General features: G+C 45.7%; 1 protein-coding gene across 5 annotated transcripts in view; it reads right to left on the bottom strand.

The window, feature by feature from the left end:
* SEPHS1 (selenophosphate synthetase 1) overlaps positions 1-14,549 on the bottom strand; it is a 31,044-nt gene that overhangs the window by 15,450 nt on the left and 1,045 nt on the right. For 2 of the 5 annotated variants that reach the window (XM_021696664.2, XM_021696665.2), the window contains exons 1-5: positions 12,491-13,182; positions 12,018-12,286; positions 7,049-7,152; positions 3,951-4,058; positions 2,919-3,073 (exon numbers count right to left, since the gene is read on the bottom strand). In XM_021696664.2, the coding sequence (XP_021552339.1) occupies positions 2,919-3,073; positions 3,951-4,058; positions 7,049-7,152; positions 12,018-12,210 (560 nt within the window). In that variant the 5' untranslated portion in view covers positions 12,211-12,286; positions 12,491-13,182. Of the gene's footprint in view, positions 1-2,918; positions 3,074-3,950; positions 4,059-7,048; positions 7,153-12,017; positions 12,287-12,490; positions 13,183-14,295; positions 14,325-14,549 lie in introns of those variants that run through there. The other 3 variants (XM_021696661.2, XM_021696663.2, XM_021696662.2) reach the window with 3 other exon arrangements.

The raw sequence follows: 14,549 nt of genomic DNA, 5'->3' as shown, positions 1-14,549 counted from the left end.
CCATCACTCATAAGATAGAGACCCGTGGGATGTGGCTCCAACCTGCGGGTCTAACGTTTTGGTGATTTCATCAAAGTTCTCAAATTCAAACTGACCAACACTAAGTTCCTACTTGGCACCCAGACAGACTCCTTGGTTGTTCCCTGTCTTAAAGATAGAAGGCCAACACTAAAAACACAAAGGCCGACTCGCCAAGCGCAACCCCTATCACACTGCACCCTCACTGCGGGGCATGGCCAGCCCTCGTGTCTTCCTTGTGTCGGTTCAAGCTGCCCACCCAGCCACTGTGCCTTCCAACAGTAGAGGACTATGTCACCCACGCCGATCACCAAGCCAGGGGCACAGACTTAAAATCAACCACTAGCTCCCCAGCTCATCCCGTGATCTCTGTATCCACTGTTAGCTTTGAAAAATGTTCATTTGGTAACGGTATCTAAGAAACTCCTTTTCCAAAAAGTAGGCCTTGAGGCATGAATGTCTTTCAGGTGTGACTCAGCCGCACCTCAGCGCTGGTATGTTCTTGGACAGCACAGGTCATGTGCCAGCCACAAGCATTACGACCCACAACTACCGGGTGATGTTCAAGTTCACAGGCACTACTGGATGAAATATAACCACGTGCGCACGCTCATTCCTGTTTTACAAACTAAACATACGTGCTGTTGACCAGAAAATCCACTGAAGCTTGTTTTATTATGTTTTCCTAATTTTTGCAATTGCTTAAGTTCTTTTTCTATTGAAAAGCTGAAATGTGGGAGGCAGATGGACCCACGATCCTCTCTGTGTGGAAGCTTGAGAACGAGCAACATAAAACACAGGAAAACAAAACTCTGGTGTAAGTAAAATGCAAGACCCTTCACAAGAAAGCTATCAGACAATGTCTCTAAAAAGAGCTCCCATCAATTAAAAAAATGGGCAAAAGACAAGAATATATGAAAAATATGCTCAACTTTCCTCACAAAGGAGTAAGGTTTAAGCCACCAAACAGACTGTCAAAGAACTGAGAGGCTTGTTTGCACGCTGCGTTGATGGGGAGGGGGGGCCGTGGCAGTCTTGTTCACTGCTGGCCAAGCCTCTACACAGGGCAATCTGGAGAAATCTATCGTGACTCTGCACATATATTTGACTTAGCCATTCTATTTTGAAAAATTTCTTACCAAGAGTTACGCATATACAAAATCATCTACGTATAATGGTTATACAATGAAGTACTATTTGTAATGTCAAAATAATTGAACAATGTAAATGTGAATAGTAAATTGGCTCAAACTTGGTAAAAGTAGTTCCCGTGTCCAGGAAAGGAAACTGGTGACAAGGGATGGGGGGGGACTCCGCACTGCAGACTTTTCTCTACCGTTTGAACCCCGAATCATGTGAGCACAGTGCCTGTTAGTACCTGTTCACAGAAAAAAGCCAAACAGGGGTGCCTGGGTGGCTCAGTCGGCCCTGCGTCAGACTCCCTGCTCTGCTTCTCCCTCTGCCCCTCCCTGTCCCACTTGTGTGCAGGCCCTCATAAATAAATAAAATCTTTTTTTTTTTAAAGGTAAACAAATGGGAGTTTCTACTTCCTTCAGAAAATAGGACATTTTCTTTTCTTAAAAAGACATCAAACATGTAAAGTTAACAACTTGTATTAAGACAGAATCTTTCAAAAAAAAAAAAAAAAAAGGAGAGAGAGACACAGAGAGAGAGAGAGACTCTTTCCCAAAGATCTAGAAATGGCCAGAAAGCACATCAACAGAGGCCAGTATGATTAGCTACCAGAGAAATGCCAATTTCACAAAGGGACATAGATCACCTCACACCTGCTAGGCTGGCTATACCAAACATGCAGACAAGAGAATGAGGACTAATGAGGATGCGGACAGTGGCATTCTCCTACATTGCTGTTTCGGATGTAAAATGGTGCCACTGTTGGAAACCAGGGTGATGGTGGCTCAAGCTACACGGTCACCACGTGACCCGGTAATTCTTAGGTACATCACACCATGGGAAATGCAATGTATGTTCACAAAAACGTGCACACAAAAGTTCACAGCAGCATCATCTGTTCTGGTCCATCACACCGTTCAGCCACAAAAAGGCATGAAGCAGTGACAACACGCCACAACACGGAGTCTGGAAACGTCACACTAACTGAAAGAAGCCAGACACAAAATACTGATGTATCCTAGGATTCCATTTATCAGAAATGTTGAAAATGGGCAACTTCACAAGACGGAAAGTAGATTAGTGGTTTCCAGGACACGGGGAGAAGGGAGTTGGGAGTAACTGCTTACAGATACAGGGTTTCTTTTTGGAGTGATCGAAATGTTCTGAAATTGGACAGTGGTGATGGCTGCACAACCTTGTTAATACTAAAAACCAGTGAAGTGTATACTTTAAAAAGCTGAATTTCACGGGATGCCAGGCACAGTCAGTTAAGCGTCTGACTCTGGTTTGGGCTCAGGTCCCATGTCGGGCTCTGGGTTCGGCATGAGTCTGCTTGTCCCCCTCCCTCCCCCTCTGCCTCTCCCTCTGCTCTAATAAATAGATAATTATTTCTTAACAAGTTGAATTTAATATGATGTGAAATTTTGTTACATGAATTGTACTTCAATAAAAAAAACCCCCAAAATTAAAAAAAATTAGGAGTAAAGTACTGCTATGTGCCACAAAATGATGAACCTTAAAAATATCATGCTAATATTGTGTGCAGTGAAAGGCAGAATGGGAGCCGGGGGAACGTGGAGTGACAGTGAGGGGGATGGGTTTCCAGCTGGGGTGACGGAATGTTCTACAATCGTCTCTGGGGATGGCTACATAACTCTGTGCAACACCACCAATGGGATGCGAATTCATATTTCAATACATCTTCACTAAAAAATGAAAAAGAAAGGGAGAACCAGGCCAGGTGATGGGAAACAAAATCCACTTACATGATGAATTCATTGGGCTGGCAGACAGTCGTGGCCACTCCTCCCAGAACAATCCAGGGGTTTAACACCGTCTGGCCACCAGTCACAGACGTCCCTGCCTCCTCTGCTGCGTCCTTAAAACCCTGTATAATTAGGGGCATCACTTTGTCCCTTTCCTAGGGTTGAAAAGAACACAAATGAAGAGTCACATAAAATTCAGTTCAGAACCCAGAAAAGAGAATCTACACTTAGTGTTATAAAGAAGATCATAAAACCCTAGAGGGCCTCCTGCGGTTTACAGCCAGGGTCGGGGATCAGAGGAAGAAGGAGGCCAAGGGCTGACATTGCAGCCATTTTATCAGGAGTCGGAAGGTGCTCTAGGTTACAATGTGAACGGAGCCCAGACAACACAGAATTAAAAACTGGAATTTGACTGGCTCCACAGGTCTGCCCTCCATCTGAGGGCCAGCTCTTTCAGGGGTCCTTAAGAATTCCAGTGCCCTCCTCCAGACGCTGTGTGGAAGCCATGACCAGCTAATTTCTACGAGGCACAGCAAACCTCTTTCTGGGGCACAAAAACAGGTACCTTTCAAAAAGAATCTAATGGAAATCATCCCTGAGTCAAAGGACAGGGGCTGGCGGCAAGACCACGGACACGGCTGTGTGAGCATGTGACTGCATGGGGCACCCCGCCACGTCACCCCCCAGCTGCGTCACCCCAGACAGCAGTGGCGTGTGCCCGGGGTCTGTAAGGCTAGGCCCAGGCCACAGGCCTGGCGCGAAGCTGGTAGGACTGAGGCCTCAACTCTAGTAAAGCAAACAAACATGCCTGCCTTGGCTTCGGTCTACCTGAAAGAGAGAAAGGGAAGCAGGTGGTGGAAATGAGAACGAGAACAGGTCAGAGTCTCTAGTTTAATTCGCAGGTAGCTGCCAAAAAATAAATGGGGAGCCCGACAGAAGAGGAGAGCTGTGCAGCCTGGGCGCCCCGTTACGCACGGCGGGGACAAAGGGCTAACCAGTCAAGTGACGCCAGCAAGACAGCAGACTACTTACCCTGTCGGTCATTTTATTACTGATTCCGAGGAGCATCAGCATATTGTCGCATTCCGTGACCCCCATGGCATAGAGGTCACTGAGGACGTTGGCACATGCTATCCTGCCCTGGAAGAGAGGGGAGGCGTGAGAGAGGACAACTGGGGGACTTTCCATGTGTGCCTACGGAGCGCCTCCCAGGACAACTCGGGGACTTTCCAGGGACATGGTCCCCGCTTTCTGTGTCCTTTACTGCATCACACAACCACGAGGCCATTCTTTCACTGTTTCTCAGACATTCCTGTGACCACCTCTTCTTTCTTGTGCAGAACACAGAATTTCTGTGTTCTTTCCCATTCTGAATATCGGGAGAAGCCTACAATGTATTTAGATGGGGGAACCGGGGTTGGGAGTAGATGCTGAGCCGAGCAAGGTTGGAGCTGATGGGTCTGGGAGGAGAGCTTATGGAATGAAAAAGTTGGAAAACAACGGTCTTCTAAAGCAAACTTGGAAACAGCCACGTATTCTAAACAGATTCTAAAAATATGTTCACTTTATTGGTTATAGAGAAGATGGTTTTTATAACACAGGGAGGGAGAAATTTTGGTAGCTTCTTTTCAAGGCTGTAGAAGATAAACAGGAAAAACATCTTGCTTGAGAAATCAAAAAATAGAAGAGAGAAAAAACATCTAGGCCTGCAGTCAGACTGTTTTCTAAAGTATATAAAAAGCATTTCCAGTAAACTATATTATTTTGTAAGGAACTTTTTAATTCAATAGAAATATGATAATACATTTTTTTTTTTAATATCCACTGAAGATTTTTTAAATACTAAGTTGTCGGGGGCGCCTGGCTGGCTCAGTTGGTGCAGCTAGTGACTCTTGATCTTGGGGTTGTAAGTTCAAGCCCCATGTTGGGTGTAGAGATTACTTAAAATAAAATCTTAAAAAAAAACAGGGGCGGGTGCCTGGGTGGCTCAGTCATTAAGCATCTGCCTTTGGCTCAGGTCATGATCCCAGGGTCCTTCCCTGCTCTGCGGGAAGCCTGCTTCTCCCTCTCCCACTCCCCCTGCTTGTGTTCCCTCTCTCGCTGTGTCTCTCTCTGTCAAATAAATAAATAAAATCTTTAAAAGAAAAACAACCACAACCACAACAACAAAAAAACGGGCGCCTAGGTGGCTTAGTGGTTGAGCATCAGACTCTTGATTTTAGCTCAGGTCGTGATCTTAGCATCGTGAGATCAAGCCCCATGTCAGGCTCTATCCGCACTAGGCACGGATCCTGCTGGAGATTCTCTCTCTCTCTCCCTCTGCCCCCCAACCCCCGCTCCAAAAAATAAATAAATAAAAAATAAATGTAAGTCGTCATTTCTAGACAGTGAAGGAGAAAATGACAAATTGTTCTTCTGACATGAGGATAATCAAACTCCCAAGTATGATCATTTCAGCAGCTGGCTCAGTACTCGCTGAGGTTTTCTTATGACTTCCTGGCAGAATGGCAGCGAGCTCAGAAGCGACAATAGCAGGGGAAACAGGGCTTTTGCAATTCGGAGGTGCCTGCCACTTGGGGCCGTAGCCACGTTCTGTCCCCTCTCTGATGCTTTTAAGATATGCTGGCTAGGGCGCCTGGGTGGCTCAGTTGGTTAAGCGACTGCCTTCGGCTCAGGTCATGATCCCGGAGTCCCTGGATCGAGTCCCGCATCGGGCTCCCTGCTCGGCAGGGAGTCTGCTTCTCCCTCTGACCCTCCCCCCTCTCATGTGCTCTCTCTCATTCTCTCTCTCACAAATAAATAAATAAAATCTTAAAAAAAAAAGATATGCTGGCTAGAGGCACCTGGGTGGCTAGGTCCTGATCCCGGGGTCTGGGATGGAGTCCCGCATCGGGCTGCTTGTTCAGCGGGGAGCCTGCTTCTCCCTCTATCTGCTGTTCCCCCGGCTTGTGCTCTCTCCCTCTATCTCTGTCAAATAAATAAAATCTTAAAAAAAAAGAGAGAGAGAGAGATGCTGGCTAAAGGCTGAATTCTGGTCCTAGCCGCCTCTGCCACCTGGTCAGGTGGGGCTCCTGTGGTCTCTCAGAAGTACTGCTCCAGAGGAGAGAACAGAAGTGCAGGGGCCAGACAGGTTTCTGGTCAACTATCTGCTTGTCACTGGCACCTGAGAGGTGACCTTCCTCCTCCCCACACTTAGCTGTCTCGGGACCCAAGTCCCTATGCATGTGGCTTGAGTCCAGTGCCCTGGCACACAGGGAGGCCCATTTCTTTTTTTTTTTTTTTTTTTAAGATTTTATTTATTTGACAGAGAGAGAGACAGTGAGAGAGGGAACACAAGCAGGGGGAGTGGGAGAGGGAGAAGCAGGCTTCCCGCGGAGCAGAGAGCCTGATGCGGGGCTCGATCCCAGGACCCCGGGATCACGACCCAAGCCGAAGGCAGACGCTTAACGACTGAGCCACCCAGGCGCCCCAGGGAGGCCCATTTCTTAACAGCATGATGCTCCCCGTTTCTTCATCGGCTCCTCGTCTGGTAGGGTAGGGGGTTAAAGTCAGGCAGACCAGGAGGTTGTTGGCGTAGCCATGCACTGGGCAATTTGGAAGTAGATCTAGGCAGGGCCGTGATCAGTAGCCAGGAACTTAACGCTGCAGATCAGATACGCATTCTACATGGTGACACATGACACACTGAGGTGCCTAGTGACCAGAGTCGGAATCGACAGTCAAGTAGCTTAACTGTGGTGAGATGCTGTTTATTTCTGGAAGGAAACACCTTGAATCAGTCCTGCTACCAAGTGTGGTAACACCTCATAGCCTCAAACACAGGAATGCGGAGTTTACAAACGTCAGAGAGAGAAGGCAAGAAGAAAACTCTAAGCACGTCCGTCAACAGATGTGCTGAGGACACAACAGGTGTTTGCGCCCAGACACACCCGCAGGTACAAGAGCGGCAGAGGGGCTCCCCGCGCCTGCCCCCACTGCCTTCTGCCCGGGACTGAGCGTGAGCAAGGGCAAAAGGCAGGGCAGCGGCGGAGGGATGGTGACAACTGGCGTGTCAGGAAAGCCAAGTCCCCAGCCCCAAACCCAACCAACAAGCAGTTCCAGATGTAAACACACACCCAGGTCAAACTCACCATCATGTAAGGGTCATCGACGATAGGATAGATGTAATCTGTGGTTTGAACCAGAGAGAGACCGCCATGCCTCAAAGGAATGACGCAAGTATCCATTCCAATGCCTGCAAAGACGAAAGTCATCAGCGTCCAAAAACCAAAAGGAAAAGCCATTTCATTTTATACCATCAGTGTTGCGAATAGGAGCAGTTTCGTGCACGATGCTTATGGAGCACTGAGCCCTGCCAACAAAGCAATGTGTTTCCTATCAAGACCGTAAGTGAAATAAACGTGAAACGTAACTGGCTTAAGATGGAAAGTGAGAATAAAATTTGTTAGTCATGAAGACTCAACTTCAATACGGTACAATTTTTAGACTTTAATGATGCCTCCGATGGAAATTTTTCCTTTGTATTACTGTGTCATGTTGCTGACACCACAGAGAATTCCTTTAAAGATGAGAAAGCATCAACGGAACTTGGGTTGTCTTAGCTACAGTTACTTTTCGAGTAGATCTTTAGGCGTTATTCTGTTTTCCCCAATAAAAGTCTGTAAAATCTGGGGCACCTGGGTGGCTCAGTTGGTTAAGCGACTGCCTTCAGCTCAGGTCATGATCCTAGGGTCTGGGATCAAGCCCCGCATCAGGCTCCCTGCTCAGCTGGAAGCCTGCTTCTCCTTCTCCCACTCCCCCTACTTGTGTTCCCTCTCACGCTGTCTCTCTCTCTCTCTCTCTGTGTCAATTAAATAAATAAAATCTTTTTAAAAAAAAAGTCTGTAAAATCTTTTATACATATAATAAATGTTATTATTACTTCTCCATTTTAGTCAAAAATGAAAATGACAGAGGTGGGGAGGGCGCCTGGCTGGCTCAGTCAGTTGAGCGTGCGACTCTTGATCTCGGGGTCGTGAGTTCAATCTCCACGTTGGGTGTACAGATTACTTAAAAATAAATAAATAAGCTTAAGTGAGAGTGAGAGAGGGAGGGAGGGAGAGAGAGAGGAAGGAAAGAGAGAAGGACAAAGTCGGAACAAGTATTCATCGTTTCCAATCAAGCTTGGACAGACACTGCAGCATCTGGGGGATCTGGTATGTAGGTTACCAAAAGTATTTTTTAAGAGGAAACTTTAAAATTCCACGTTATTTCTCTTGCAGAAAACCTGTAAATGTCACCTTTACTAACTTATGCTATCAAGCCTGCAGGAAATAGTTCAATTTATCAAAAATCGTTTCTAAACATTTAGAAAGATAATATGGACAATGGATAGTCTAATTAGAAATAATTCCCTTTTACTGAAATCGGTTTAGAAATAGTCAAAACTAAGCTACTATAGGCAACATTTCTTTGGAAATCACCTGTAATGGGGACATATTCAAATTCAGACTGGCCCTCCCACCAAGCACGCTGAATACAGAGTGCTTTCCCTCACCTCTCTTGAAAGGATACCCACCTGCCCCCTTATGAGGATTTCAACTTGGCAGCACAACAGCTGAAGGTGGAGAAAAAAATCAAGATAAAATACTAAAGGAAGCAAGTGGATGGCACCCTCGTAATTCAGAATTGCAAACGGAACAAGAATAAATCATATCTGCATCACACTGAGACGAATATACGAGCACCTTTCATATTCTGCTTGAGTAAAATTGCTGCAGTACAACGATCTCAGCACCACAACGCCAAAATACCCACGAGAGGCCGCGTCACGGGGGCACCTTATTTTCCCAGGCCTTGATCCATTATTATTAAAGCAAAAATAAAAACCGAGTTTAATAAAAAGCCACAGACTTTGTGAAGGTGGGCTGATTTTCCACCACACAAGATGGCAAGGCGGTGTCCGGATGGCAAGTCTCAGGGGTGTGTGACAACGAAGCACACTGCCCAGGTCATGAGTGTCCATGTGCATCAGGTGGGAACACGTGTAATAATTCATCTAAACGACATACGTACACACCTCCCAGAAACTTCACCTGACAACTGCTTTTCAGCACTTAAGTGGAAAGGGCAAGAACCACAATTTTACTCATACTGAGGCTCCCTAAATTGACCCAACAGGTCATTCTGAGGATATTACTGTTTGCTTCAGGAAAGAGCAAAATACAGTTTTCTTTGGGGTTTTCATGTATAAACCACAGGCCTCCTGAAAGAGACCAGACATAGCTGCTGAATGTTAGCTTTAAATGTTTCTCATCAGGGCGCCTGGGTGGCTCAGTTGGTTAAGCATCTGCTCAGGTCATGATCCCCCGGTCCTGGGATGGAGTCCCGCTTCAGGCTCCCTGCTCAGTGGGGAGCCTGCTTTTCCCTCTCCCTGTGCCCTTCCCTCTGTTCGTGCTCTGTCTCTCTCTCAACTAACTAAATAAAATCTTTTTGTTAAAAAAAAGTTTCTATTCTGGTTAATCCAAATTTGAATTAAATAAATTTGACTTGTGAAGGATTTAATTTCTATTTATATGTATCATCAGAGCATTTTAATTGATGACCCTTGAGCATGTTTACCAAAAAACCCAACATTTCATTAGCAGTATTTTATATTAATTACGTGTTTAAATGAGGTTTTTAGGATTAAGTAAAATATGTTAGAATTAATTTCACCCAATGCTCTAGGAAATTTGAAATTACATGTGTGGCTCACATGGTATTTCTCTCGTACAGCACCGGTCCATAGTGACTGGGGGAGAGAGGGCACATCTGAGATGAGCCACTGGCCTTAAAAAACCAGAGGATCAAGTTGAGAGGGAGGGACAGTCCAGGGAGAGGGCAGGTGCTAACAGACGAAAATACCAAGGGGGGGCGGGGGGGGGAAGCCTCAAATACCAGACCAAGCAGTGTTATATTTAATTACCAGTGGGTGGTGGGGAATTCTGGGTTTTCAGCAAGACTGAAACCATCCATCAAGCAGAAGAACCCAATGATCATACTACCACCACTTGCCGGCAGTGATCAGTACTTGATAGCTCTTATGTCTCAGACAAGAAACACTTATTTTAACATTTCTTTAGTGAGAATACATCTAATCAACACATGTACATTTAACAACTGTCACCATCTTAGGATCCAGGAAATCTGTCACTCGTTTAGAAAAACAGTTTAAAAACAGATAAACACACTAGTGTGTATATATTATGTGTCTATCTGGGTAAAGATACACACGGTACATATACACACACACATAATTTCCGGTACTTCCAACACTTAGAAACAGTAAGTATGATTATCTCATTCTGAAGATTGGTACACTGTTGCTCATATTAACATTAGTGACTCCTTAGTGACTGTGTCCGGACAAGAATCTAGATCTGATTCCAAAGCAAAGCTTTGGCTATCTAGATGTTACCACTTCTGGACGAGGTTTTAATACTATGCTTCCTTCAGCACCCATTTGCTTGTAACCTGGGGTCCTTCTGCCCCTGGAGAATGCCAGGAATGCTCAATTTCATGAGTGGGCCTTTTTCTGGGAAAGGTTCCTGGCTTCCAAATGCTTCCCCAAAGCCCTAGGAGACTATACTCCTTTGCGCTAGTATTCTTCTACCAGCTTTCTTCTGCCTCTCTGCTTACTATCCCCATCTGTCCCCTTTGCCACTGCTGGGTTGTACCTTGCAGCCTCTATTCTAACTGCAAACGTGTTGGACTTAGAAACAGGGTGACAAACGGTATGGTGCGGGGAGGAATCAGAAAACATGGACTCCAGGTCCTGACCCTCGCCAAGTGACACCGGATGGGTTACCCAGCCTTCCTGCGCATCATGGGGCAGAGGCAAGAGCAATGAACTGACCCATTTTCAAAGTGCTTAACAGTGCATGGCATGCTCATAAGGTCAATGGGGGAAGTTATAAAGAGGAATTACTACTATATCCATGAGGCTTTTATTGCATTTGGTTTTGCCCATTTGGCAGCTTATTTCTCTTGACAAGAGTTACTGGACAGCTTTCTCAGTACATTCTTATTTCTTGACAAGACAACATCTAATCCAACCCATTCACGTGGCATTTCTCCATGCTTAGACATCAGCTAGATGAAGCTGGTTTTCGAACTGAGCTCCTGGGAGCCAGCCCTGCGGCCCTTAGAGTGTGGGGTGTGAAGTTTCCTCTCCTCCAACCAAAGCAGCTCTGCTTTTATAGCTCCTTTACATATCAGGGAAGAAAGGAGCATCCTGGGTTGTGAGACAGAATGCTGTTAAGATAGAACTGCACAATCAAACAATGGGTGAAAATGAACAGAATGAAAACCTTATGTAAGAAAGCTGATCGGGTCACACACCGTAACTACCAAACATTCAAACTCCTAGAATACACACCAAACACTCAGAAAGCCAAGTGAGCACGGTCTTATGCCACGTCCTTAACGCACCAGACAATAAAAGCTAACAAACAATATCCCAACAGGCTAGAATTTCTTTCTGAGCTCTGTGTTTGGGAAGAGGCAAACCACTAAAACATCAGGAATTTAGTAAAGAAAAAAAAAAAAAACACACTCTCCGTGCCAGAATGACGTCCTAGGGTCAGCCACACAGTCCAGTCTTCTAGAACCTCCTCCCTAGCAGAGCTCATCAAACAGTGCATACTGCAGAGGAACCCAGGAGTCTCCCCCCACCCCATCACTGCCCTCTAAGCGCCGCACAAGGACAGGTAAGCACTACCTTTCCTAAGGCAAAGAAGGGAATGCAAGTGTTTTAAGGAAAATTTTAGGACAGAGGCATAAAGGAGTTTCTGCTTAATCCTCAGCTAACTACAAAATTCAATTTAGTAAAAAATTCTCTTACTGTAATAGAATTGTCTCAACTGCACACTTAATAGTTTAAAAATGGCGAGAGCACATTTCTTGATGCTTTTCAAGTACTTCCTCCAAATAAGTTACAATAATAGAATACTTATCGTTCCTTGGCTTTTTGAAAAAGGCACCACGGGAGGACAGAAGTTTGGCTTTTGACTCATTGACTACAATCGCAGCCAAGATGCTCTACTTGGGGAAGTATAAAAGAAATAATGGTTCACATACCAAGCCTTGGCATAACTGCTCCCAGAAATTGCTCATCTTCTTGGAAGTGGTTCTCTTGTAAGGATTCCAGCAATTTCTGCAGGACATCTTGGGGCACTTTGCAGCCAGTGCCCTTCAGTTCAGTGAATCTGGTTAGCCGGAAGCTCTTGTCCAACTCATAACTTTCCGGGTTAAAGGACTCCCGCGTAGACATGGTTCTGGGGCGCACACACCTCACAGCTGGGCTCCTCCCCTCCCTCTCCTAGCAGTTGGTTTCTTTACAGATCCACCTAGGTAGCGCCAAAACACAAAGACACCATTAAAAGAATTCTCACCACTACTTGCTAAGAATCAAGTGAATACAGGACAGTGACAAGTAAGCGTGAGAAGAGCTGAAATCACCCAGACCACAGGCATAGGGTGATCGGAGGCCGTAACAGTTCATTACAGTGATGCATAAGCCAGATTGAATCATTTTTAAAAAGTGACTGTACCATCACAGACATCTTCTACTGAAGAAGACCTGACGTCTGTGTTGCCGTAACTGTGGCTCTGAGGGGCAGCCAGGACACCTCCCCTGAAGAAGGCACTATGGGCCAGCTGACACATGACACAAGGCCATCTTGAGCAGTAGGTCCCAAAGGTTCTTCTGGCGGCCAGCATTATGAGAAAACTTCTAGTCACTTCATCTGTCAACCTAGAAGCACTACGGTTTAGAGATTAGAAGGCCTGGCTAAAGGGACTTCTCTGGAAAGCCTTTTAATATCTTCTGCTATCTCACATAGAAAAATAAAATGCCCATTAGACAGACACTCTGCAGGAAAAGGATGCTGATGGAAATGCACTTGATGAAATTCTTCATGATGCTCAATTCAATTTTAGAAAAGCCTGTTTTCACTCTGGGCCAAAAGAACAACATGACCCAAAACTAAGGAAGCCTCACTAAAGAACACAACTCGAAAAGTGGAATGGCTGTTTAACACAGCAAGATTAATTTTCTCCAAGAGAGCAGTGCAAAGTTCTCTAATGTTTTAATGCAGTGCTCTTTCCTAGAAAGCAAACATCCCGCCCAACAAACCAGTACACACACACCGACAAAATAAATATGCTTGCCCCTGCTCATTACGGTTTCATTGCAGAACTAAAATGAGAAATTAAACTGTACTAAATCACTGGCATTTATGGTACTTGGTACCACTGGAAGTTTCTAGGGCAAACCCTTCTAAATCTGAAGTCTCAGAGGTTAAACCAGAATCTTATATGTGCTCCCAGGGTTTACAAACCTCCAGACTGATATTTTATTGGGCATTGAATTACAAACACCCCAAGTTTTAGAGTTAGTTTCCCCTATAAAATTTATGATTAAGAACATAATTCCCATTTATAGAGTTTCCGATCTCCTGGGAAGCACATCACTCATTTAAAATAAATCTCTTTCTCACACACACACTCACAGAATATCTGAAATAAATCTCACAAAGCCCGAGTTTAGGCAGTGATCCAAACTGTCCTTACAAAAACATGTTTGGGGTGAGCAATCATTTCGGTTTGAAACCTACAACTGTGCAGGAGTAAACCTTCCAAGATTCCAAGAAATCAACCTGTCCAAAAGGAGGGTGGCAGGAGAGCAAAGCAAAATACCAGAGGGGAATTCTGAAGCCATTTTAGAGTTAGGAAAAGTCCAGTAGCACTTTGACTTGGAAGAGTTTGGAACAAAACAAGTCCTTTGCTCACAAAACGCCTCGCACTTAACATCGCCTCACTCCTACCAGGGGGAAAAAAAATCCAACTCACGAGGCATCCAGTTATTTTCCTACCTCCAACCCTACCCTTCCCCCCCAAAAAGAGGCGGGGAATTTGAGGGACTAACTTCCTTTTAAACATAATTTATATTTTCCCAGATTTTTAAGAGGAAAAAAGTTTAAAACACCTTAAGTCCAGAAAGCACTCAGGAGTTTTAAAATTCGAACTGGAACGAGGGACACACATCCCACACTCACATCCGAACCTTGAAAACTTACAGTTTTTGAAGGGTGGATGAGCGAAAATGGGGGGGGAGTGCTTAGGGAAATCGTAATTAATGGGGGGGGAGTACATTTGCATAATAACAGGTAGTCCGCTCCAACCCAGAAGCCGCATGTTTACACCTTTAAAACAATGATATGAATATTTAAAGACAACGGTTAACCCTTTCCTTCTCGGCCACCTTAATTTTTTTTTTTTTTTTAACCGAGTGCGCCAGCTCGGGGAGCACGGTAAGCGGGGACGGGAGAGGGTGCAGCCGCAGCCCCGTACCTACCTCCCTACCCGCAAGCCCCTAAGCCCAGGATATAAACAAAGGGGTGGACTCCGGGCCCGGCGCGCGGGGGCCGGGCGCTCTCCATGCAGCACGCGTCCAGGAGGCAGCTGGAGCGCGGAGGCCGGCACGCGGGGACACCTTAAGTCTCAGGCTGCCGCCTTTAAAGGCAGACCGGGCCTCGGCTCTTTGTGCGGCGCGGCGCGGCGGGCTGGCCGCGGCCGGGCGGAGGCAGCGCGGCGCCGCCACCGGCTGGG

Source organism: Neomonachus schauinslandi, chromosome 5 (genome assembly GCF_002201575.2).
Source record: "Neomonachus schauinslandi chromosome 5, ASM220157v2, whole genome shotgun sequence".
Taxonomy (NCBI): Eukaryota; Metazoa; Chordata; class Mammalia; order Carnivora; family Phocidae; genus Neomonachus; species Neomonachus schauinslandi.
Note: the sequence above shows the minus strand (reverse complement) of the source record. Positions and strands in the feature narration are given on the sequence as shown.